General features: G+C 40.4%; 1 protein-coding gene across 3 annotated transcripts in view; it reads right to left on the bottom strand.

The window, feature by feature from the left end:
* Positions 1-18,242, bottom strand: part of lef1 (lymphoid enhancer-binding factor 1) — a 46,137-nt gene extending 27,895 nt beyond the window's left edge. For 2 of the 3 annotated variants that reach the window (XM_017463323.3, XM_053679868.1), the window contains exons 1-3: positions 17,365-18,242; positions 15,530-15,596; positions 13,812-13,939 (exon numbers count right to left, since the gene is read on the bottom strand). In XM_017463323.3, the coding sequence (XP_017318812.1) occupies positions 13,812-13,939; positions 15,530-15,596; positions 17,365-17,568 (399 nt within the window). In that variant the 5' untranslated portion in view covers positions 17,569-18,242. The remainder of the gene's footprint in view (positions 1-13,811; positions 13,940-15,529; positions 15,597-17,364) is intronic. The other variant, XM_017463322.3, reaches the window with a different exon arrangement.
* Positions 18,243-25,431: the final 7,189 nt, after the last annotated feature.

Here is a 25,431-nt window from a genome sequence, read left to right as displayed (position 1 = left end):
TACATTGCAAAGTGATGCTTGTTTTAAAACTCTGCTTAGTCATGGGGCTGTTTGGTTGTTGTGGTTTTCCGGTGGCTGAATAGAAGCCTTGTGGACGTTATTTATTGGTGTATGAAGGTTGGGCGAGCGTCTCATTGGTCGTGTGGGGTTTATTGAGAGGGTTTGGCGAGTTCTTGGCCCCCCTGCAGCCTGAGGCTCATTAGCACAGCAGGGCCTGGTCACATCAAAGCACTACCGAAAGGTCAAACATTCCACTGGAGCAACCCAGTCAGCAGGCCCGGCTGCTCCTACCGACCAAACACTCACGTGTGTGCGAACACGCACACAATTAATTAATAAAAACCCAGCATGGTTGAACCAACCCCTCTCAAAAAGCCACACAAGCAGATCTGAGAAATTAGAGCGATCGTCTTTACTGAGCTCTACAGCCTCCGTGACCTGCACGAGGCATAAATGAATGAACGAGTGGTTACTCCTTCTTCTTGGCCGGTGCCAGCTTTCTATCCGAGCTATTTATAGCCATCGTTCTCGGCAGCTGTAACACATTGCGTTTCATCCATTTAGCTGGGGTTTAGTGCTAATGCTAAACATACTTTCAAACCAGCTTTGCGTGTGTATGTATATGAATAAAATAATAAAAAAAAAAGATATCTCTAGGACAATAATTGTTTCCTAGTAGATTTTTATTTCTCTAGTTAGCAGCGTCCTACCATCCAGTAATATGAAAATGTAAGAAGAATGAATAAGTGAAAGGTAAAAGGGTGAGAGAGACCAAGTGGATGGACTGGAGAGAGAGAGAGGCGCTAAACACCTTTTGGCAGACACTGAGGTGATGGCGCGGGAGAAGAGGGAGGGACGTGCCTGCTGTGCGTTGATAGTGCTGCACACTCGTTCACACAGGTACTCAGCAGTCTGCATGTGAATGCCTGTCAATCTGGATTTGAGGAAACCAGCAGTGAGGGGAGAATGGAGCCTGCAGATGGCTTTATACCCCTACCAGTATGCCGGCCTTTCTCTTCCTCTCGTTCTCTCCGAGTAGCAGGGCTGGGTTCAGTTTAACGTGTGGTGGTGACACTGTGCTATATGCATCTATGTGCATAGTAAAAACCGGGGCGATGCAAACATCTCTGCTGTAGGATAGTGACCTAGTTTTTACAAACCATGGCTCGACTTGCTTACTGATCGGGTTTTCATTCTCAAATCCAGGTACCTTAACCCACAACATTCAAACATTCTATAAGTTATTCAAACGTGCACTAGCCAGACAGTATTTTATATGGATTTACTGAGGTGATCCATCCATCCATCCATCCATCCATCTTCTAATGCTTACTCCTTCTTCAGGGTTGTGGGGGAACCTGGTGCCAATCCAGGGCACAAGGCAGGGTACAAACTGTACAGGGTGCCAGTCCATCGCAGGGCACAATCACATACACACTCATTCAAACACTACGGACACTCAGCCAATCAGCCTACCATGCATGTCTTTGGACTGGGGGAGGAAACCGGAGTACCCGGAGGAAACCCCCGCAGCACAGGGAGAACATGCAAACTCCGCACACAGATGGCCCCAGCGGGAATCAAACCCCCGACCCTGGAGGTGTGAGGCGAACGTGCTAACCACTTGACGCCACAAATTATGTCTCATGGCCATCACTGAATACGCTGTGGAATCACAGACTTAATACACGGACTTCAATTAATCATCTTGTGACAATGAATTTTATTTTATAGCACTTGTAACAACCAATATTGCAGCTTTAGAGAAATCCGAATGTAGATTTAGATCCTCGGTGAGCAAAAGAGATGACAGTGGCAAGGAAAAACTCTGAGCATACATGAATACGAAACCAGGAGAGGAACTACACTCAAACTGGAACTCATCCTCTTCACACCAGATAGTGAGATTATAGATCACAGATCATTACTCTTCTACAAGTCAAACAGTACAGTGTGTTGAAGGGATGTTCAGTATGAGTAGATTGTGAATAAGAGTCCTAGGTTGAGCATAGGACAGTCTTTATGCTTACAGTAGCAGTTCTTATGTACAAATTGACAATATCCAGGTGAGAGTATCCACTGAAGCAGCAGTGACAATGAAAAAGTCTATTCACTTTGAAAATTTGTTTGTGGAGATACTGGCTAATGGTATATCCATGTCATAACACAAGCGACTCCAGTAAGTGTTTATGCGACGTTCCAATATCGTAAAGTACAATATGATCAATCAATTGCCATGGTTACAGTTTCTACAATGGTCTAATCCAGTCATGTCATTTCCTGGTCTCACAGTTACCACAGGTTAAGTACTTCCTGGCCACAAAATTAGTCTGTGGGCTGCCTCAATATATTAATTCATGGTTACACCTTATTTAAAAATAACAGGTTTGTAATTTCACAAGAATTTATCATAAAAGTCCTATTAGACAGGATGAGACATAAATGAATTAAACACTTCAGCTTGCTCTCTAGAACTCAATTATAAAGCTTGTACGGTTGCACTACTTATATTGTTCTCTGCTTATATATATCGCTTTGCTTGTATTTCCTCATTTGTAAGTCGCTTTGGATCAAAGTTGTCTGCTAAGTGAATAAATGTAAATGTTTAGCACCTGCGTCTTTCTCTATTTATGACATGTTCTCGGAGTCAGCTGGTGATTGGCTCATTCATGACACATCCTGGAAACATTCATTTAACTGGCACAGATTATCAACAGCTCCTTCACATCGAAATTACTCCAATTTTCCAGATATTGTTTATTATTATTCACCAATGGTGGCTCAACGGTTAAGGCTCTGGGTTACTGATCAGAAGGTCGGGGGTTCAAGCCCCAGCACTGCCAAGCTGCCACTGTTGGGCCCTTGAGCAAGGCCCTTAACTCTCTCTGCTCCAGGGCTGTCATATGTGCATTCTGACCCCAACTTCCTAACAAGCTGGGATATGCGAAGAAAAGAATTTCACTGTGCTGTCATGTGTACGTGACAAATAAATGCTTCTTCTAAAGGCATCAACACGTCATAGGATAAAGTCATCCTTTTCAATAATGTATTCTTTCTGCTCACACGCACACTTCCTGATTATTTCCCAAGCACTAATGTGTCCATCTTGACAGGTTTTACACTTAACTTAACCCCTCCCTGATTTATTGCCATTAAGTTCCGACATAAAAGCGCATGTGTGAAAGGGGCCAGTGTGAGACAGGATAATGAACAAAGTAAAGCACCAAGGGCAAACAAAATCCTGCGTTCACATGCCTGCAATGCTACTCGGTTCATCAAAAGACATTATTAAGCTTTGCAACAAGGCCTCTTGTTTATTAAAAAAGGAAAGGCATTGAAAGCCTCCATATATTTGAACTTCTGGCCCTGACCCACCTGAGTAAAGACCTCCCCCTTTCAGTCTCCACCCACGATCAGCCCCCGCACAGACCTGCAACCACAAAGCCTTTATGTCCAGGTGTGTAATGTGTTCTTGGTACAAAAAAAAGAAAAGAAAATAAAATCACAGACCTACTTAATGACGACACATTTATCAATTGGCTGTTCTGTCATTGTTGTGCACAACAAGGAGAAAAAAAAAGCAAGAAGGACATTGTCCTAAATACTCTCACTCCCCCGTGTTCCCTTCTCTGGAGGTGGAAGGACAATGTTGCACTACTAACAGGCTGCATTGTGGAGGATTAGCTAGTTAGCCCCAACACAACTACTTTTCAGGCTGGGATTATCCGTTGAAAACACACACACACACACACACACACACACACACACACACACACACACTAAACAAATGCCTCTTCCCCACCCTTGTATGACAACGGAGCATTTCAACAAGCTCTCGAGAGTCCACGAGCACCTCCCCCAGTCGATACTTTTGAAGAAGCGCCTCGGCGACTTGTCGGGGGCCAAAGCAAACGAAACAAGGCCCTGTGTGGAACAGGGCCAATCACAACGACTGAAGGATGTGCGCAAGGCCTTTTGTTTGCTTTTGCCAATATGCGATTTTAAAAGGAGATAAAGAATGAGGGTTAGTTGGTGATGGAAAAAACACTTGCAGGCCAAGCAATAAAAGTCATACAATTTCCCATTGACAAAAGAGCCGCTGTAGAGAACTAAAAGCAAAGCAGGTTGTAATGAAATAAAAGAAGGAAAATGTTTTCCATTATTATGAAGAAGTTGACAAGTAACCGATTGGGCACAACCACCAGTTTCACCAGCTTTTACTAACCATTTCATTTTTTCATGTTTTCAAATGTCACAAAATTTAAGTTTGTTAGCAAAGCTGTTCTAACGCATCAATAAAAACTCTTCTAGTATCACAATATATACTAGTTTGTGTGTATATGTATATATATGCATGTAACCACTCCTAGTTTAATATCATGTAACTGTCAATACAAGTTTGCCTTTTCTAAGAGACTGATGGCAATAAGCACCAAGTGTTTTTTTTTTTTTTTTGGACTTTAACACAACTAGAATAATAAAACACAATACTCTCACCTTGCACCACTTGTATTACAGTTTTGTCTCAATTTCTCAGGTCAGATGTGTGTGTGTGTGTGTGTGTGTGTGTGTGTGTGTGTGTGTGTGTGTGTGTGCACGCACGTCTTAGTTAAAGCTTAAAACATGAACTGCATTATACGGATGAAAATTATGAGCCACAAATATCTGCAGTATAAACCTGCCTTACTAATTATATACAAATCTCAACTTCTGTTCAAGTGTTCATATTTCAGAAAGTCTGATGTCACCATTATTGTCCACACTGTTCTTGAAAATAAATAAATAAATAAATAATAAATAAGTACATAAAAAAAAATTAATTAATTAATTAATAATAATAAGTAATTTCTTCACTACATCGACATTTAGACTGAAAAGCACAAATTCCACTAACAGCCACTATAATGAGGGATCAAGGAGACAAGCGGCACAAAAGTACCCTGATCAGACACACACACGCACATTTGCGCTTGCTGAAAACTTTTAAGCATTTCATCATCCTGCATCCAAGGACCGACGAAGATAAACAAACACTAACTCCCAGAGTCAGACATCAGCAGAGAGGGGAGATGCGAAACAACCGTGGAGTAACAAGAAGCAGAAGAACAAAAGTAAAGTAAAGTAACTGAGGAAGAGACAAAGTGAAACAACAGAAAGGGGGAAAAAAAAAGTACAAATTGAAAAAGAAAAATAATAGCAAATAACACAGACAGAGATAGTACAAGAGGGTACAAGAGAGAGAGAGCCAAAGTGCATGTGAGAGAGAGAGAGAGAGAGAGAGAGAGAGAAATTCTGTGTCTATGAACATACCTCCATTAGTTAAAAGCCAGGAACGATACAGAGTAGAGTACAGGTGAGAGATATGACCAAAAAAAAAACCATTATATCATGATACCTGAAGATATTTCTGTGATACACAATACATAGTCTAAATTAAACTTAAAGCAAAACTGTAGTGTTGCATTTTTACTTACAAATCTGCAAAACACTCCGCTTATTCAACGTCTACGAAAACAAAACATCACAAATTTATCAGTGTAAATTTTAACATCAAACCAGCTGCTTCCAAACAGAGTTGGATTTAAAAAATTGTAACTTGAAGATCGTATCGTGATCATTTAGGACAATATTGAAATGTATATTATTTCATCATATTGCCCCACTCGAACAGTCCATCTCAAGCTCATCGGTCTCGTATTGTAAAAACACTAAGCACCTCAGAAGTGCACTTGAGCTCAGTGAACCTGTGACCAAGCACTCGAGAGCTTATTGGCCAGACCCGATTTATGCAGGTCCAAATCGAATAAGGGAAGCTCGATCAAGCTAGAACACTCATTCAGGAGATGATGGATTACATCAAAAAGTGTCTACATCCATTTGTTTGATGAACCTTCATAAGAAGTGGAATACATGAAGTGGCACTGACCGATTCTCATCAAAAGTCTATATAGTAACAGACTGATGTGGTTGGAAAGGAGACAGGGAGATGGTACTGATGCATCTTTATAGGTGATGTTTGGGCTTTAAATCTCTATCCATTAAAAACATTCTACCCAATTTGTTTTACGTGGAGTTTGTTACATGACGATACGATACCGTCGTAAATTAAGTCACGATTCGCTTATCACGTTATTGTGCTAATATTTCAAATTGCATGCCTCAAAATGAGTCAGAACGTGGGATAATTAACTCAGCAACATTTCTTTTTCCTGGAAAAGTATTGGCTTCTGTTCACACTCATCCTCCAAATGATTTCCTGCGAAATTGTGCTCCGGTCTCGTTCTGGCTGAATGCTGCGACAAACCTAAGAGGATTTTCACTTTTGTTCACGTTCACCCTTTAAATCAAGGTTTGTGAAAGTGCGTTTCATTCATGTGTCTTTATGGAAACCTCAAGCCATTGAGTCAGATATGCTTTGGGTTTGCATGTTGGGGTTAGTTAGGGGTCAGTGGCGTGGGACGCCAGGGTAGTATGTGGATAATGGGGGCTTGGAAGTACCTCAGTGATTGCACCTTCAAAACGTTAGCAGAGATAAATATGGGGAGATCTGCATGTGTAATTGGGCCATTGTGCCGCCGTTTTCTGCTCTGCTGGACAACAGCGAGGGAGACTGCCTCTGTCCTCAACCTTTCCCAGCATTAGTGAGTGAGCGAGTGTCGGCCTCGGTGATGCGAGAGACACGAGCGGGCTCAGGTAACCAAGACACTAATCAAAAGCCACGCATAATTGCTGTGATGGATTTCATTCTGGAACGGAGAGAGAGAGAAAAAAAAGACGGTCTTGCTCTCGCTCATTTTCTCTTCCCTCATCTTCATCCTCCTTCCAACACACACAACTCTCCGCCCCCTCCCCCTTTTCTAATTCCCCCCTCCACCCCTTCTCTCTCTCTCTCTCTCTCTCTCTCTCTCGCGAACAGCAGCCAAGACTCTCCATCTAGTCGGAGGCAGGAGGCTTTGAAGAGATCAAAGGCAAGGCCGCGAGCAGTGCGGCACTCTGGGAATACAGTGAGCCTCTCTGCTCCTCAGCCCCATTTTCCAGAGTCATGTCGGATTGCAGCTGGATTGCATTCCGAAGGTTTTCTTAATGCTCTTGGTTTTGACTTTGACATCAGTGACCCCCCCCCTTCTACTTCTTCAAAACAAGAGTGAGACAGTATGGGGGGTGGGGGGGTGGGGGTTTAAAAGACAAAAAAAAAATGAAAGAAAGGCAAAAGTAAAAAAAAAGAGAAAAAAAAAGAAACCCCGTGCGGAATAAAGAGAATGCGAGAAGCATGCGCTAGTGTGAGAGAGGGAGGGAGAGAGATCGACAGAGTGATTTTTATTTTCACAACTCCATAATTGGGCAGTTCAAAGAGAGCAGGGGGGAGGGGGGGTAAGGGAGCATTTGTTTTCAATTCTGTGGCCAATATGAAAGGAGCGACAAACTTTTATGAGTTTCCCAAAAATTAAAGACAGGCCCTTTTCACATTCAAAGAACAGGCCGTTTTTTTTCATGATGGAGACCACACAAAAATGAACTGATAGCAAACCGCAAGAGAGAGGAAAAGAGGGAGAGAAAAGAAGGGGGGGGGGGGAAGACATGAATGTTCTGGTAGAGTCAGAAAAAAAAAGTGAGAGAGCGAGAAAGGGGGAAAAAAAGGCAGCTGTATCCATACATCCATTAAAGCGGCAGGCTAATAAAGCCTGGTGGCAGCCGTCCCTTTGTACTGCAATTCAGCCGAGGCCAGAATCGAACTCTTCCAGCACAGAGCATGAATACTTCAGTGCTGTAGGCTCCTCGGAGCATGCGAGCCTCTTTAACTCTCACACACCCACAGAGACGAGCAAAAAAATAATGAGCTTCTAAAAAAGAGAGAAGTTAAAAAAGAAAGAACTGCAACTTTGGGCTCCAGTCGCCATTGATCATCTGCACCACTGAGGGGACATGGGGCTGCATATTCCAGCGTCTGAAGTTCAGAGGAAATCTGGGATTTAAAACACGCGCGCGCACACACACACACACACACACACACACACACACCTCCCACTGAGTCCCATATCTGTCAACATACAAGTCTGCAGCTCAAACATCTCCTTTATCACTGCCACATCAGACATCACGCATGTCAAGCATTCTCGTTTCTGTCATTCTACAATATACAAAATCACCAAAACCAAGCTGAATCTGTCCCAATTTACCGATCACCGCCCAGAACACGGGATTAACGTCAAAAAGGATGTCGCTTTGCACTAGACAAATGTTCAGCATGAACAGAACAGAATTTTCGGTCATCTGAGGGAATCAGCAATCGGAACGAAACAGACAAAAGAAAACATGCAGCACAAACACTTGTGCCTGCCTGACGAGTGAGTGGAAACAGCACGGGGCTGAGCAGACACCTCGCCAGGCGTTTACCCCAGGTCACACGTAGCCGGAAAATCACGATAAGGAGTCGTGTGAAACCAAGCAGCATGCAGAACAAAACACAGAGCATCTTTATGACTTTCAGCCTCAGACTCAAGTCCTGAGGAGTGAAAAACCTGGAGACCTCGGAGGTGAAGAGAGAGTGAGAGCGGTAGACGGTAGTCTGCTAGCATGCTAGTTACTGCTAGTCCAAATTTCATTCCTTTTTTTTTTTTTTTTTGCTGACAAGCACACTGAATTTGAACCACATTGCTAGGCTAAATCATACGCAATATGCAACACAATATTTAGGCTTTTCTAACAAAGTCAGGGTTTTCCTTACCATAGAAAGGCTCAGGTACAGCACCTACGTGTTTATGCGGAGCACCTGAAGGCGAATGAACGTAAAAAGACATTTATTTTAAATCTCAAACATGTTATTTGGTGAAATGAATAGACTTTTGACTGTAGGTACAATAAGAATTGCCAGCTTTCTTTCAGATATACGGTAAAGGACAATGGTCAAAAACAACACGAAAAATTTAAATAACTTAAAATTTCCTTTGAATAAATTTCAAAACACAACCCCCCCCCCCCCAACCCCACCAAAAACCACCACCATCCTCCGCAACCCACACATCACCTAAGCCATCTGAAAAGCTCTGAAAAAAATGCCAGAAAGGAAGGCTCACCACGTAAAAAAAAATAAAAAACAACAAATACAAAAAGTATCAATTCAATGACATTTTTGAAACTCGTTTGACAAGCGTACTCATTACGATAACTATTAATAAAGTTAATAGTGAATGGCTCTAACAGGTACAATGGTTTAAAAGTCCTGATATCCATGATAGTCCAGAAAAGTGTACTATGATGAAATTTAAATCACGATATCACATTTATATCATACTGGTCAGCCGGATGCAAAATTAATGCTGGAGGATAACAAAATAAAACGAATGCAGTCTAATATATTATTCGGATCAAGGATCTACCAATCCCACTTTTCCATTTTCAATTCAATACCAGAGCTCTGATTATCAGGGAATACCGACAGCCTCATAGAAACCGAACCAGCTGTCTGCTAGAACAGCTAGAACACAAAGTTTAAATGCGAAATCCGTGTTACGTCAGACATCGCATGCGTTCCCACGATTAAATACGCCACGCAGTTAGATCTGAAAACATATCGGGGTATCGCAACACTACGTCGCTGATTAGGGAATTTCAGATGCAGTTAAATGCAGCAGGGCTTTGCTGCTCGTTCCGGAGAATGTTTTCTTGTTAACATCACCAGACTAACCATCTACAAATTACAACTCTCTGACACTCAGGTGAATGGCATTAACAGAACCATTTCAAACAGCTTCAATAAAAACAAACAAACAAATAAATAAATAAAACATACTTTATTTCCTCACCCCCATTCTCTCTCTCCTTCTCAAAAATAAAAAGGCCTCAGCCACATGGATTCAATAGAGCAGTGTTTAGTGCTGGATGGAGACGGAGTATCGATGGCTTTGTTTATAAAGCCTGAATGTGCATCAGCACTTCAAAGGCCTGCGGGCTGCCACACACACACACACTGTGAGGTCTGTGTGTTCAGACCTGCACTGCAGATGACATGGCCGTCTCTGTGACCCTCCTCACTGACTCACTGCATGTGTGGAGGCTTTATTGCTACTGTAAAGTAAGACCGAATTGAAATGAGCACCTCTGTGCTATAAAATGCTTCAGTATGTTTACAGTCTACGTGCATGGCACGTATGAATATGATTTGTAGCACAGCGCTAGTGAATTCAGAAAGCGGTTCGGACGGTAGCGGCGGCTGTAATTCCGATCACGGTCTAAGACGTTATCATTTCTATAGTAACAACTCATTCACAGGGACTGGTATGGTGGACGCTCCACACAATCCAAGGCACAATCCAAGGCATTTCGTTCGCATGCTGTTGACGACGTCTCCAGTGCCAGTGCTTTGTAACGAGTTTTCCTCCATGAGAAAGTCTTCGGGACAGAACTTTCCAGTTTCTTTGAAAGATGACAAGCTGGGGTTTTTTTTTCCTGGCTTATTAACTTTAACAGAGCAACAAATACGAGGCTGGTGAGGGAACAACTGTGCATTTCTGTTACAACAGGAACTTAATCCGTCTCGTGCAGGTTCTATGACATTTAAGGTTAATTTACATTTAAAATAAGTGACTTAACAGCAAATTAAAACTGAATCTGCTGTTCTATTAGAGAAATAAAATACTATTACAATAACGTGCTGTTCTTGGAACATGATCAAATTCAAAGTGGTAACGTTATGAACAGCAAGTTCTAAAGTGTTTCATTTCTTACATCGAATTAACTAATACTGTTTGTTTTTTTTTTTAATGGCAGATCATATGCCAGGGTACAGAAGGTAAAGTCAGGCCATGTAAAATTAGTTTTAAGTGAAGCGATTATACATAATAATAAGTGGGTGATGTTAAAGAGAATTAGATCAGTTAGACAACCATGCAATCTACTGAAGCACTAAGACAAATCAGCTGCACAATACACGAGATACCAACAAAGCAGTGATAAATAAGGTTGCCAACTCCATCTAAATGAATTCTGTACTGTTAAGCTGGTGCTCCAGTAAATGGTGTAAGAGTTGTTTTTTTTTTTAAGTCTGTCATTCATGCATTTTATTCCCAGCAACCTTAAATGACTGATATTTTAAAAAAATAATTCCACAAGACCACAAGCAACTCCTTGAGTCTCAAGGCCAGTCCTGGAGGGTTGGCAACCCTAACGAAAAGGCATTAGTGAGACCAACCCATACTCAGGAAGCATGGCTTGCTGGGAAATGTGGTTTGCTGACATTGACACCGCAGAGCCTGTGAAGAAAGGAAGCATGGTTAACGGCAGTGTTAAATCTCGTTAGGTAAGCCAGGGTTAGGGGAGGCTGTCATTCCACTGCACATCCACCCTGAGGAAGAAATCCATCATGTCCCACATCAAAGGAAAGAGTGTGTGAGCGTGTGTGATCTATCGCCAACTTTCAGTCCTAATCGGGGAGGGAGAGACGAGCTTGACCTCTGAACTACCACCAACGTCCTGCACGATCTTAAATTCAAACAGCAAATTGGCAATTACAGAAAAAGCGTAAAGAATTTAGCAATCAAGCTTGGGTTGGTAGGAAATAGGCACTGAAAACCCGACACTCAAAAGACCAACCACGTGTGTTATTTTGGATGATATGCCCATTCAAACTGGGGAAAGAGAAAAAAAAATTTTTTATACACTTTCCTAAATTTGCTGTGACATCCCAAGTGCTTCCGTATACTTCTGTATTACGTGCATCCAGATACATTTTACTACCAAAGTCTTTTACAGTGTAAACCTGGTTTAATAATTCACCCATATTCCCTTTTGTAGTGCTGGTCAAATTTCCAATTTCCGTCAGCTCCTATTAACAGCCACAGGTCTCAAAACGGTAAGGTTTCCAAAACGTTGCTAATCTTAACGTAAAACTGTCACTATTAAAGCCGAGACGCAATTTTTGGCAGCGTTCCCATAGTAAGGTGTTTCGTTAATTGATGGATTACAGACCAGACTTGTAAGTTCTTCTATGAACAGGCCCTCCAAGGCATGAAAATGATGAAATGAAGCACGAGATTGCTTCCCCGTGCCTTTGTATTCTTCCAACACCGCATTTCGGCGAGTGGCTTATGAAGAAACGTGAACCACTGCGCATGCAGTCACTTTAAATAGCCCAAAACGGAACAGTAAAACCTCACGCGACCTCCTGCTGATCGCTCCCAAACATGCCACGAAAGAAACAGGAACTCAGCACGCTGCCAAACAAAACCCAAACTCTCACCACCCCTCTCTCTTGAATACTCTCTTTTCCTCTTTCTCATCCTTTCCTTTCTGGAGAGCCCAATTAAGGAGCAGTAATGAAGTGACAAAAGGCCTAAAGAAACACTCAAGGTTATAGCTTAAATTCTGATATACACCGCTTTGGAAAAATTCTCAGATCTCATTTCATCTCAGAATTCAGGATATCAGAGAAGCTCTACGTCAGAGCAACATGCGCAGACTCCACGGGTCAGAGCCACTGGTAAGCTAATAGCAGCATGGGTCAGCGAAGCCAGCCTGAGGGAACGTTTAAATCTCACCACTGCTTTCTTCCTCACTAAACTCACAGCCTCGTACCTTCCCACAGTCAGGTAGCAGCGGAGCAAATCTGCTGAGCGGCGGAAAAGCCGCCGACCCTCGACTGGGTGTGTGTCAGACACTGGAATGTCGGGGCCAATGGAAATCTATCCAAACTTCAGGGAATGAAAGTAGAGAGGAGGAGGGGGGGTTTGACTAGCGCCTTTGATCTTGGAGAAAACTGATCCCAGGCTTGAGATACCGTGTCGACGTATTTGAGCTGAAGGAGAATGTGAGAGAAGGAGGAAAACGTACACGGTCGTTTGCGTTGCTCGGCTTCTGGGATGCAGAGATGCACGGCTGACATGTTGGCTACTTGTTTGGATTTTTTTTTTTCCCCTCAACGGTATTGCACACGAATGTCACTGATCTAGATATACTGGCGGGCGAGACTACGAAATAAACAGAAAATTATATATCCCATATTCACAACACTAATCATGTGACACCAGACACAGCAACTAGTGTACGTGCCATACTTCCTACATCACATTTATGTAAAAAAAAAAAACAAATCACCATGTGACGTACAGGTGCCCTCTCAAGCAAATCAATGCTTCATCACAGCCGAACTCCTACTCTGACTTTACCCCTCAGCACCCACCAGGGTCCGTACATTCGCTCGGTATCAGCACACACAGCACAGACTGAAGCTGTGTGAACAATGCCAGAGATGAGCTCGTACGTTAGCCTGCGGCGGGTGTCTGTCCCCGGCACGGGGCCGCTGCCAGACTGTTCTCCATACAAAAACATCCAAACAGGATTAGACTGGACAGCTGCTTGCATGTCCTGCATCTTTTTTGCAGGCATTGAAGATTTGCAACGAGACAGAGCAGACGGAAAGCGAGTAGCACCAAAAGAGTATGTATAGATTATGTACAGCATCAAGTTACACTTACTTTTCATATGATGCAAACAGGATGTTTATATTAATTGTGCACCGGTTTTAAGACAACACCACAAACATTAGGGAATACTATGCAGCTAGATAGAAGCCAGAGTGGTATGAGGAGTATTTCTGTTATAAACATCACCACACGGTTGCCAGGTCCTTGGTCACAACATGAGGCAAACTGTCCGATTCATCCAACTCAGCATTACATCCATCACAATAAAATAAAAGATAAAAACCATACACAAAATGAACAATTCAGGAACACTAGCAGCAACTAGTTTTGATTTGTCCTACAGCAAAAAAAAAAAAAAAAAAAAAAAAAAGAGTAAGACTAGGCAAAACCCACCGTTCGGGGCATGGGCGGCGAGAGCGAGCCGTTGTTCATGTAGGGTTCGTTGTTCATGTTGGTCATCATGATGTAACTTGGGTAACCAGAGTAGGCATGCCCTTTACTGTACAGATCTTGGAGCTTTCCTGGAAATAGGACAGGGTGGTTATTTTGCTTATTCAAACACGAGGCCTTCAGAAAGGAAAAGGAAAATACACCAGTACACAAGCTGGTTTCAATGCATTTTAACCTGGGATCAATAGACCTCTATTAAACATCAAAATCTACAATAAGAGATCAGGAAAAAGGACGAAACCTTTCATGATGCTTGACGTTATTCATAATATTACAACGAGTCACGTTCTTTGCTAACATGTAAGAAAATATTTCTAAAACGGACATTTTTACTACACGACCTAAAAGAATGAACGTTTTTAAAGGAGCAAAAAAGGAATAAACAATAGACTGGGAAAATGTTCACTACTCAGGAAACGATTATAAAATGTGATATACCGCAAGATGAATCAATTCGAGATTCAACAACTTTGTCACATGTAGAATAAAATTCTCAGTTCAGCTCATCATAGAATGCTGCATTAGAAAATAAAAGATAAATAACAACAACAAATAAAACAGCAAGAATGTCATCTCACTGCCTGAGATAACGTTGCAACATAGACGTAAATTTCGAATTTCACCTAAAACATGATTCTCTTTCACTTACGCAATTTATCGTTCTTGCAAATGTTCTGAAATGTGCAAGACTCTCAGAGCGCAGCGCTGTTTTGTAGGAGGACAATGGATGCCCTCTGTGCCAATTAGCAACAATTAACACACAGTATCTCGCACACACAGACATACGCGCAAAGCATCAAAACACAGACGACCCCCGACTGTTTACGGAGGTCGTCAAAGTGCTCGTGTATTTGTGTTCGTGTGAAAGAGAGACAGAAAGTGTTTGGAAAAGGGGGGGCTGATTCTAAAGGAAGAACAGACAGAAAGACAACCTCCTGTGTGGGGAAGGTGGGGGTGTAAGCGAGACCGATTCGGGGGTGGTGGTGTTGTGCGTGTTCTCGGTTTAAAGAGAAGGGGGTGGGGGGGATTCGGCTACGATTCACAATGACCCGAGAACAAAAAGGGCTACAAGCCCCACCATTGTGAAGTCCGACACTCGGGCGTTAAATTGACGAGCAATCAGTGGAGATCAAATGAACTCCGCAGCAACACGTCCCTGATGGTAGCGCTGGAGTGTGTGTGGGGTGTGTGTGGAGGCCAGAGTGTCAGTGGGAGTCCTCTAGACCACCATACTGGCACGTGCCGAGTGCCGTCAGCATTAAATCTGCTGCTCGTCTTATTGAGCGGCTTGTCAAAAGCAAAGCGGCGTTAAAAGATATAATAAAAAGAAAGAAATAAACCCCACTGTTTCCCATGGGGGATTGGCAAATATGGTAAAGATTGATGGACAGTAATTTTTCAAACACGTTGTAATATTGTGAATACGTACGTTTACGTGAAAAAGTTTTTCAAGGCACAAAACTGAAGCAGATGAGCAGATAATCCTAGACACCATATTTAATATACTTAAAATACAAATATAGAACCGTATAAACAGAATTACTGTTTAATCCAAGGAAGCGTTTCTGCGTTTGCATAACAATTTTTCTAACGATACAAGTCGTGTGTCATGTGAAAAATGAAAAGCGTGTATGTGTTTTAATGAAAAGCCAGGCACTTACCATCATCCGGATGCTCTCTGTGTTTTTCATGGTAGGAGTCTGGGGTTATTTGGGACTGTCTAGCTGCCTGTTAGGTAAAAAAAAAAAAGAAAAGAAAAGAAATAAAGAGAGTAAAAAAAAGATCATATTCATGCTGCATATATTACCAAAAAAAAAAGCATGAAAAGTGACGGAGAAAGAGGGAAAGAAAAAGCTTTTATCTCCTGTAGGTTTTACCAATTGTTCTTTTCAAGAGGATTCCTCGAGTAGACAACTATGATGAATATTTAATAAACAATAATTATCTTTTGGCAACAAACAATCCAAATCTGTCCTTCATATTTGTTGTGAGAAGACAAACCTGGGAAAATAAAACAAATCTGCGCGCACATACACACACACAGACACACACACACTTTCTGCAACCATGGAAGCAGAGATAGAGAAGGGGGAATGTCGCTTAGAGTCAAAGATCTGCAATGAATTTCTAATTAACATTTAGCCCAGTGTTTGATTCTTCCTCAGGACACTACCTAACCCTGAATGTTGCACATGTCAGGAGGGAAGCTTTTCATTAACATCACCTAATAAAGCACATCATGAAAACATGGCACGCCCCATCCACATTGCGTTAAACGGTTTATAGTCCATAAGAGAATAACGTCTCAGAGATCTGGAATTGCACAAATATTTCTCTAGACAATTTTAAAAAATATATTAACAATTATGATTAGTAGTATTTGTTTAGAAATGTCTCATTTTCTCCAGAAAGAAAGGGCAGAAGGAGTGAGACAGGAAGCAACAAAGCCAAACCATTCACATCCATGCATCCTTGATAAAGATTCAAGAAAATTTTAAATCCCACCCCAAAAAAAGAAGGGCAAGACAGGCAAGTAGGTAGAAATAAAATGTCCATTTTATTTGGGGGGGGGGACAAGTTCCATTTCATAATGGTTATTGGGAGGTCAAAAAGAGACCAAAAAAAAACAAAAAAAAAACACGTTGTAAAATAAATAAAAAGAATAAATGGGATGGAGAACAAAACATAAGGAGAAATATTTTCATAAATGTTTGATAAGTGTGTCAAAGATAAAGTTCAACGGTTTAAAATACAAGAATGGATTTTCAATATAAAAGTAATCAATTTACACGACAAAAACATTATTATTATTATTATTATTATTATTATTATTAATAATAATAATAATAATAATAATAATAAACTAGCATTTTAATGCAGTATCTACAATTTTATTTATCCAAATCTCTACCAGCAAATAGATGCACTTATTATTAATTTATTCGTTTACAGAAAATAAAAGGCGTAGAAAAATATGCGCTTTATGTTGTTAGAAATGAATTGAAATGAAATATGATTTGAACTCTGCCAGGCATCTAAGCAGGATGTGTTCACCTTGTGAATGAGCTGAAACTCGGTAGCAGACTGACACCAGGTGTAAAACAAAACAACACAACAAAACTAACAAAGAAAAAAAAAACTGATTTTGTTTTGTTTGTGAACAGAAAGACAGAAAATTGATAAAGTATAATATTTCTAAAGAAATGTTAATCCGATAAGGAGATTTGTTTCTAAAATTGTACAGCCTACAGATGATGACAGAATGAATAGAAAAACATAAATGCATGCAGAAGTCTGCTTTTTAATGGTTATATATATATATATATATATATATATATATATATATATATATATATATATATATATATATATAAATCACTCTAATTAAGAAAGCAATAAACCTGAGTGGGGGAAATTTAGCCTTTTTTTTTTCTTTTTTTTTTTTACATCAGTAATTCGAGATTTGAGGAGTCGGATCATAAATGTGAGGACTCACGTCGTGGCTGTTGTTCGGACTCGTTTCGCTCTCGTTGACCAGAGAGGACTTGAGCTCTGCCAGGTCTCCCTCCTCCTCGGAGTTGGTGATCTCGGCGAAGCTCTGCTCCTTCTGCGGGTCTCCCTCGTCCTTGAACGGGATCATCTCGTCGGTGGCGCAGAGCTCCGGGTCTCCGCCGCCTCCTCCACCCGCCAGCTGCGGCATGTTTCACACCTCTCCCGAGAACTTTCTGGAGCAGGAGCTCAAATCCTTTTCACAACGAATGAACCAACTGGAACCTCTCTCTCTCTCTCTCCAACACCTGGACGCCGAGTCTCTTTCACAAGCAATAATATTTCTACAAGACCTAGGTTAAACTGACACCGTGAAATCCCCCCCAAAAAACCTGTTGTGTTCGGGTCTAAACACAGATTTCTTTCTGAATGAACCCAAGGGAAACTTGTTCTCTTCTGACGAAGCGACTCCGTAGTCCTTGTATTTCCTTCTCAGAAACTGTCCTCTTGAGAGAAAAAAACAAACAAAAATAAGTCTTAAAGTTTGTTTACAGCTAGCCAACCGAGAGCACGCGCTAACCGTTCCCACTCCGAACGTGCTCAAACAACCACGAGAACTTGGTTCTTGATGTTTTTGGTTTTTTTACTACATAGAAAACATCCACGAAGCATTTACAGCTCAGGTTTTTATTTATAATGGGGTGTTGTTGTTGTTTTTTTCCCCCCGTCCCAGTAAAGAAAAAAAACAAAACAAAAACAAAAATCGCCCACAAACTCGGTGTTGTTGTTGTGGAAGCGCCGCACGCGCGCAGACAGCAGCACGGTTCCGAAGTGGAGCAGCAGTATAAGCTCCGCGCAATATGCAACTCTGTGGAGCGCGTGCGTGTGCGTGCGTGCGAGCGAGCGTGCGTGCGTGTTTGTAACGTAGCAACGGCTCTCCTCCCCTTAACCCCTCCCTCCCCCCTTCCTCGCACCCGCATTGACTGTGAAGATAGAGATGAAAGAGACGCCGCCGCTCTGATTGACACTCCCGTAAGAAGGAAGGAGGAAGGAGGGAAGGAGGGAAGGAAGGAGGGAGAGTTTATACATCTCTCAACGGCAAATGGACAGACCGGGGGAAAAGGAAGGGGGGTTATGTTTAAAGCTTATAACCTGTACACCAGTGTGCACTTTTCGCTGTTTGTGATTTCTACCAAAACATCCAAGGATACATCTCAAATCATATAGTAAGCAAGCCTATGGTGATGTATTATATTGTATATAGCATGCTATTAAACCTTTCCTCTGATTGGTGGATGGATAGATAGATAGAAAGAATGAAACAAACAAAGAACTTTATTGGTATTGCACAGTACAGGTACTCAGAATGATATGCTTAGCATATACCGGATATGTGCAGTAATTGAGTATAACAGTAGGCCTATGAATAGTAAATTGCACTATGTTATGATAGAAAAACTCTAATCGATTATATATATATATATATATATATATATATATATATATATATATATATATATATATATATATAAACTTTTTGTAATAAGTTAATGGATTGTCCATATCCATGTGAAATACCATAAGGCACAAAATATCTAACCTTATGTCTGAATTTGAGAAATAAAAAATAAGCCATGTTTATAAACAAAACATTGTCAAGTCTAAAAGTCCAAAATATATAAAGTTGATGATGTTGATAATGATAGAAAATATCATCTTTGAACAATGTTCTTGACGTGCAACATTTACCATCTCAGAACTGTTGCATGATGGAGCTGATTTCTGTGGTGTAAAAAAAAAACAAAAAAAAAAAAATTTGTGTTGAAGATTGTAAAGATGTACCAGGGACATGCTGCATTGACAAACAGAGAGAACAGAGAAATGATTTAGGTTAAATTGCAGTGATTGTCTCAAATGATTTGGAGGTGATTTACCTTTTATATTGTTCTAAAAAATAAAAAAAAGCCTTAAATTGACTGTCCATAAATGTGGACGCTGTACACTAAATGGTTAATTAAAAGTGCACAAGACCTATATGCACTTCCGACAGTGTATTCTCTGCATTCTCTATACAAACTATATGTAAATTATTGCATTGCACTATGTTCAAAGTTCAAACTCTGATTTCTGGAGTAAAACCTTATCGGTGTGCTTATGCATGAGGATCTCAGGCATCCAGATGATACAATATGATTTTGAATCATAAGGCAACAATTCGATATTTGACGATGACACCAAATCTGGTACGATGCTGCTATGAAACATTTGGATTCGATTTAATAGCACCAATATTTGTTCATTATCTGTTATAGGCATACTGTAAATCTGCACATGATGATGAAGAAAGGACTATTTTAAAAGTATTAGAATTGTGGGCAAATTATACTTGCTGTCCTCTTACATCATTTACACATCAGCATGATCCTCAAGTCTTTTTCTGGAAATCTACTACATACCTACAAAGTTTAGATCCATTCCAAATCTTGCCATAAGACTGAAATAGCAGCCTGTTCCCTACAAACTGAAAAGTCCATAAGGACTCATACAGCTCATACATTCTTCAGAAAATAAGGTGCTAAATTGGACTTTTCTTTGTCTCTTTGGCAGTACCCTTATTTGTTGTACTTTTAATACGCATCTTTCTACTGGAAATCTGGACATAGCGTCCATTTCAAATTCTCTACCTAGTGCACTACTTGGTGAATAATATGTGCTTACAGACATAACCTAAATAGAGCTAATTAAGAGCTGTGTGGATTCTAATTAGCTGTTAAATTAACATAGCTACAGCTATTATTTAGCTTTTAAGTTAGAGGTTTCTTGATTTGGAGCATCTGTCAAGTGGATGCTGCAAGAAAAAAGTCTGGCAGTTCAGTTTGGTGATTTCTCTGCTCTCTCTCTCTCTTTCACACACACACACACACACACACACACACACACCTGGTGCACTGAGTATACTTCTGAACTCCACCAGACCTATACTGCTTTCTCTATCACAGATGGGAAGAGGACAGTGTTAGAAGAACCTAGAGCTCCATCCCATTACTGAAAAAATAGCTTAAATTATGTAGTTTAATCGGAATACAGTTAAAAAAAAAATCTCAAAAGGTGCTTTATGATATCTTTTACGTGCAAAGATACATGGACTGCACCTTCTAAAGTGGTCTTTAAGGTGAAATTATGTACATTTTAATCATTGTGCACACAGCATTCACTGTACCATGTAAACGTTATGTACTACAGGTACAAAAGATGCACCCAATGGTACAACTGCAGAGACAAGGAAAGGTACAGTTGAATCCCCTCCCCCCACAAAGTAGCCTACATATAGGCTACTGATCCACAAAGTGATGGAAAATAAATACAAGTCGGACATTTTGAGTGACAACACTTTGGTTTTATTAAAGAAACAGAAATGAGCAAAAGCTTGGAAACTCTGATGTGGCATGGTGTATTGGGCAATGCCATATACCGCAGGTCTATAAATTAATAGTACACAAATTTTACCTAATCGCATTTAGATATCTACTTGCTGAACCCTTTATTAAATAAATCAATCTTGTCAAACAATTTTTACATCTTCATTTGAGCTTTATTTATATTTATACATTCTCATTGTGATAACCATGTGAAAGAGTTGATAGTAGATAGAGAGAAAGCACTCATTTAAAAAGTACATGCAAGAAATATCCTAATCTTTCAGTGCAGTAAAGCGTTGGAGAAGATTAGAAAAGGCTGGCTCGAGTTGTTCAATTAGTCACACTGTGTAAAGATCTGCTTCCATAGGTGGAGCTGAAGGGCGTGCATAATTAGCAGAAAATGACTCACTCTGGGTTAATGGAGGCTTTTGTCATCCTGAGCAAAAATACTGCGTCCTTAATTAACTATATGACGAGACATATAAACATCTGGTCATTTTTAACCTCATGTTTGCGATTTTAGTTGAGTATGTTTGATATTTAAATTTAGAAAATAACTAGATGAGCCTAACCTAGTTTGAGTCCAGTAAAGAGTCATGTGGGTAAACAGACATGTTGGGAAGAAGGCAATGATAAATGTCCACATAGATTATTATACTTTATTTTTTAAACAAATATCAGCCACATGAAAACCTTAACCAGAGGTGGAACAGCTTTATGAAGATTTCTGTCTTAAATCCAGCCCATTTCTTATGCAACTCCTAGCCTAATTATATAATCAGAAACAGTGATGCAGGAAATGATCCAAAGGAAATGTAGGTTAACTAAGTTGCCTTAAAGAATATGTGCCACACATTTAGCCTAAAAAGAAACTCCCAGTGACTGAAACAAAAACAAATACACTCACTCTCTCCCTCTAACTCGGAAACGTACCGAGAAGCCAAACAAATAAAAACAAGCAGGGGAAATAAGAAGCAAAACACAGCGAGGGAAAGCAGCGGCGCCTCGGACACATCGCGTGAGAATGAGGCTGGCCCCTGTGAGGCGGGTTCTTATAAAGCGCGTAGGAGGGGTTAATGGGCGGGGCCACGACTTCCTTTGATCTTCTGGAGGCGGCTTCTTTCATCCCCCGCGTCCTCCCCCCCCCCCGCTCTTCCTCGCGCTCTTCCTTTGTATGACTAAATTTGGTAATGAGCATGGAGGCGCGCCAGCACTTCCACGTGCGCGCTCGTCCCAGCTGAGAGAGAGAGAGAGGGAGAGAGAGAGAGACAGCGGGGGAGAGGGTTCTCTTCCGGGTAAGGGGGGAAAAAGATCAAAGGCTTTGGATTTGGATCCGAGTGTGGATGTGGATTTAAAAGAGCCGCGACTGGCCGCATTCCAGGGAAAAAACCCAGACACACACACACAGAGAGCTTCTGGAAAACAATCAAGAATTTTATTTAAATATGGATTAAATAGTCACTGTACTAAAGTAATATAAAGAAAACCTGAATATGAATAATAAACACTGGAGATGGAAACATTTCCCATTTTTGGGAAATGTTAATTATAAAATAGCAACACATTTATTCAGACAATCCTGCTCTTGCTCTGGGCCAAACGACAGAGCATAAATGTGCATAACTGATTCTCAGCAGAAATGATTTTTAATCCATAGAGTATTAACGGCTTGTTTTGTGTTCCTTAGCAGACATGATTTTCTTTCTCAAAAAAAAAAAAATTAAAAATGTAAACGCATAGAACAAAATAAGCAGTTTTTACATAACGTGTCATATGCAGAGAAAAGCATATGCATGTGTAATGTCTCCATGCACATCTATTTCTAAAATAAAATGTGAAAACTGCACTTAAGCATAAATACATGGAGGAATTAGCTGTTTACAATTAACCACGTATGAACATATCCCTTATTCAGATTTAACTGTTAATTATAGACATTCGTCTTACTGGGACATGGTGTGAGGTGGTCCTCATATCCAGCTGCCCTCAGATGAATTCTTCCAGTCCATGCGTCTGAATCATTCTGCTAATACAATAATAAGACCAGAGTTTAGAAAAGAGAGATTTTTTTATTTTTTTATTTTTTTTTTTTAAAAAGGTAGCATTTGCATTTCTTGCCTTAATGAGTTTGCAGGAGTGACCCCTCTGGATGAAACATGAAAAGGAAGCCTTCCTGCTGTGCTTTGACCTGAATTCAGCTGTCTCTCACATTCAGCTACTGCATATTGAATGTTATATAACCGTGGCGTTGCAGGAATATATCTGTAACATGGCATAATTTATCAGAGGAGATTTATAACATGGACCTGAGGAGGAATGCAATGCAGGGCCATACTGACCTCAGCCATCCTAATCATCCTCGAGGTTAGCTTGACTTCAGCACAGGAGGTTTGCTCAGCTTTCTGCAATTAAAACTCAGTGTTGTGTGATGTCTGCGTCATTACAATCACCGACCACCGTGTCTAGTTTTTGATCTTAATTCACAATTCTCAGTCTATATGCATATCATGTACTCATGTGTACACACCCCGTGTGTTGCAAAGTTCTGAGGACTTTTATATTTTATTTTAGATTTTATCCACATGTACATATATATATATATATATATATATATATATATATATATATATATATATATATATATATATATATACACACACACACACACACACACACATACATGTTACAGCAGCAGTTCTCAAAATTCTTGTATCCACCTGGAAAATAATTTCCATGGTCTCGCTCAGTACATATTTATTTATTTATTTTCAAATATTAAGCTTATCAGTCACATGTATACAATAATATTTTGCATATTTATTGGAGTAGGCGCACGTTCGCCTCACACCTCCAGGGTCGGGGGTTCGATTCCCACCGTGGCCCTGTGTGTGCGGAGTTTGCATGTTCTCCCCGTGCTGCGGGGGTTTCCTCCGGGTACTCCGGTTTCCTCCCCGAGTCCAAAGACATGCATGGTAGGCTGATTGGCGTGTCCAAAGTGTCCATAGTGTATGAATGGGTGTGTGAATGTGTATGTGATTGTGCCCTGCGATGGATTGCCACCCTGTCCAGGGTGTACCCGTCTTGTGCCCGATGCTCCCTGGGATAGGCTCCAGGTTCCCCATGACCCTGAAGGAAGGATAAGCGGTATAGTAGATGGATGGATGGATATTTATTGGAGCCATGCAGTTTTGAATTCTTGAACCTTCCCCCTCCCAAAACACATTAGGTCCAAGTTGACATTATTTATAGGCCTACCGAGGTTTGGATTAAAGCCAATCAATTCAAATGACCAGTCAAACAAACTAATAACTATAAAAACTAAATGATAAGTGTTTCATAATTGTGAGTTCCCACCACAGTAACAAAACAACAACAACAAACAAATAAACAAAAAAAAAAAAACATGGGATCCCCTGGCTATGTTTCACAGACCCCAGTTTGAGAGTGTAAAACTGTAATGCTGTAAACTGTAAAGTTTTAAATAATCATATTGATGTAAATATAGTATTCTTTGATTTTTGGCTTTTAAGTAACTGATACTGATAAATCATGTACAGTATGATCAGGAACAGATCATAGATCTGAGATATGAAAAGGTCAGTTGTGATTTCATGTTGTGTTTCAGTTGTGTTGTTCTCAGAACAAAATAAAGGGCACCAAGGGTTTTGTGGTTAAAGGAATTGTTTGGTAAAAAACATTCTTGGTAAAAAATATTCTTACAGTGATGTTAAGACATTTTTCTTCTTTAGCAAACCAATTTTAGCATCACTCCACTGGTTTTATTACTAGGTTTGAAATCTCTTAATGTTATAGCACCTTTATACATCTATAAGTATCTCCAGGACTTTTGCGATCGCAAAAACTTGATGCACTATTCACAGGAGCTTGCAATTTTTCAAAATTAAGTAGATTTTCTGCAGATTTGGGCCAAGACCCATCATGTGACATCATGACAATGCGCCATGCGATGTCAACACTACCTGCATTCAGCCAAAGCCAAGTAGTTTTCTGCAAAAAAGCACAAAAAACGCCACAAATTGCATCGCAAATTTTGAAAAAAGCTGCAGCAAAATCAAGCATTTTTGTCTGCAACAATCACAAAAAAACCCTCAATGAAATCCTGTATGGACTGTTCTATGAATGACTAATAAACTATGTTTGAAATTGTGTCTTTAAGATCATCTAGTTCTAGTCTTCTCTTTATAGTATGTATGAAACTGTTTCTCTTAGACCCTGTTAACACTATTAGATGAGGCAGGATGCAACTGCGAAAACTCAACATGTTCTTTATTTTGGTGAATCCACTAATTATAATCAATGCCCATGTCTGGAGTCAAAACACAGGCAGATCAAATAACACAGGGATAATTCATAATCAAATCCACTTTATGAGACAAATAGCATGATAAGACTTCACAAAGGTATTTTAATACAACAGGATGAGGACACCGAACAGGTGTACACAATCAGGTAAAACACCAATCTCAGAACAGGGGCGGAGACAGGACTAAAGCAAACTACATGGCGTGAAAGCAAAGCAAAATAACATGAAAGCAGTGCCTGTTGCACTTTAGAGCTGCATTTTAAATTGATCAAATGTGCTACATAAAAATAATGTTTGTAAGTTAGCATTTATTAATATTATTATAATTCAA

The sequence above is a fragment of the Ictalurus punctatus genome, chromosome 3 (assembly GCF_001660625.3).
Source record: "Ictalurus punctatus breed USDA103 chromosome 3, Coco_2.0, whole genome shotgun sequence".
NCBI lineage: Eukaryota > Metazoa > Chordata > Actinopteri > Siluriformes > Ictaluridae > Ictalurus > Ictalurus punctatus.
Note: the sequence above shows the minus strand (reverse complement) of the source record. Positions and strands in the feature narration are given on the sequence as shown.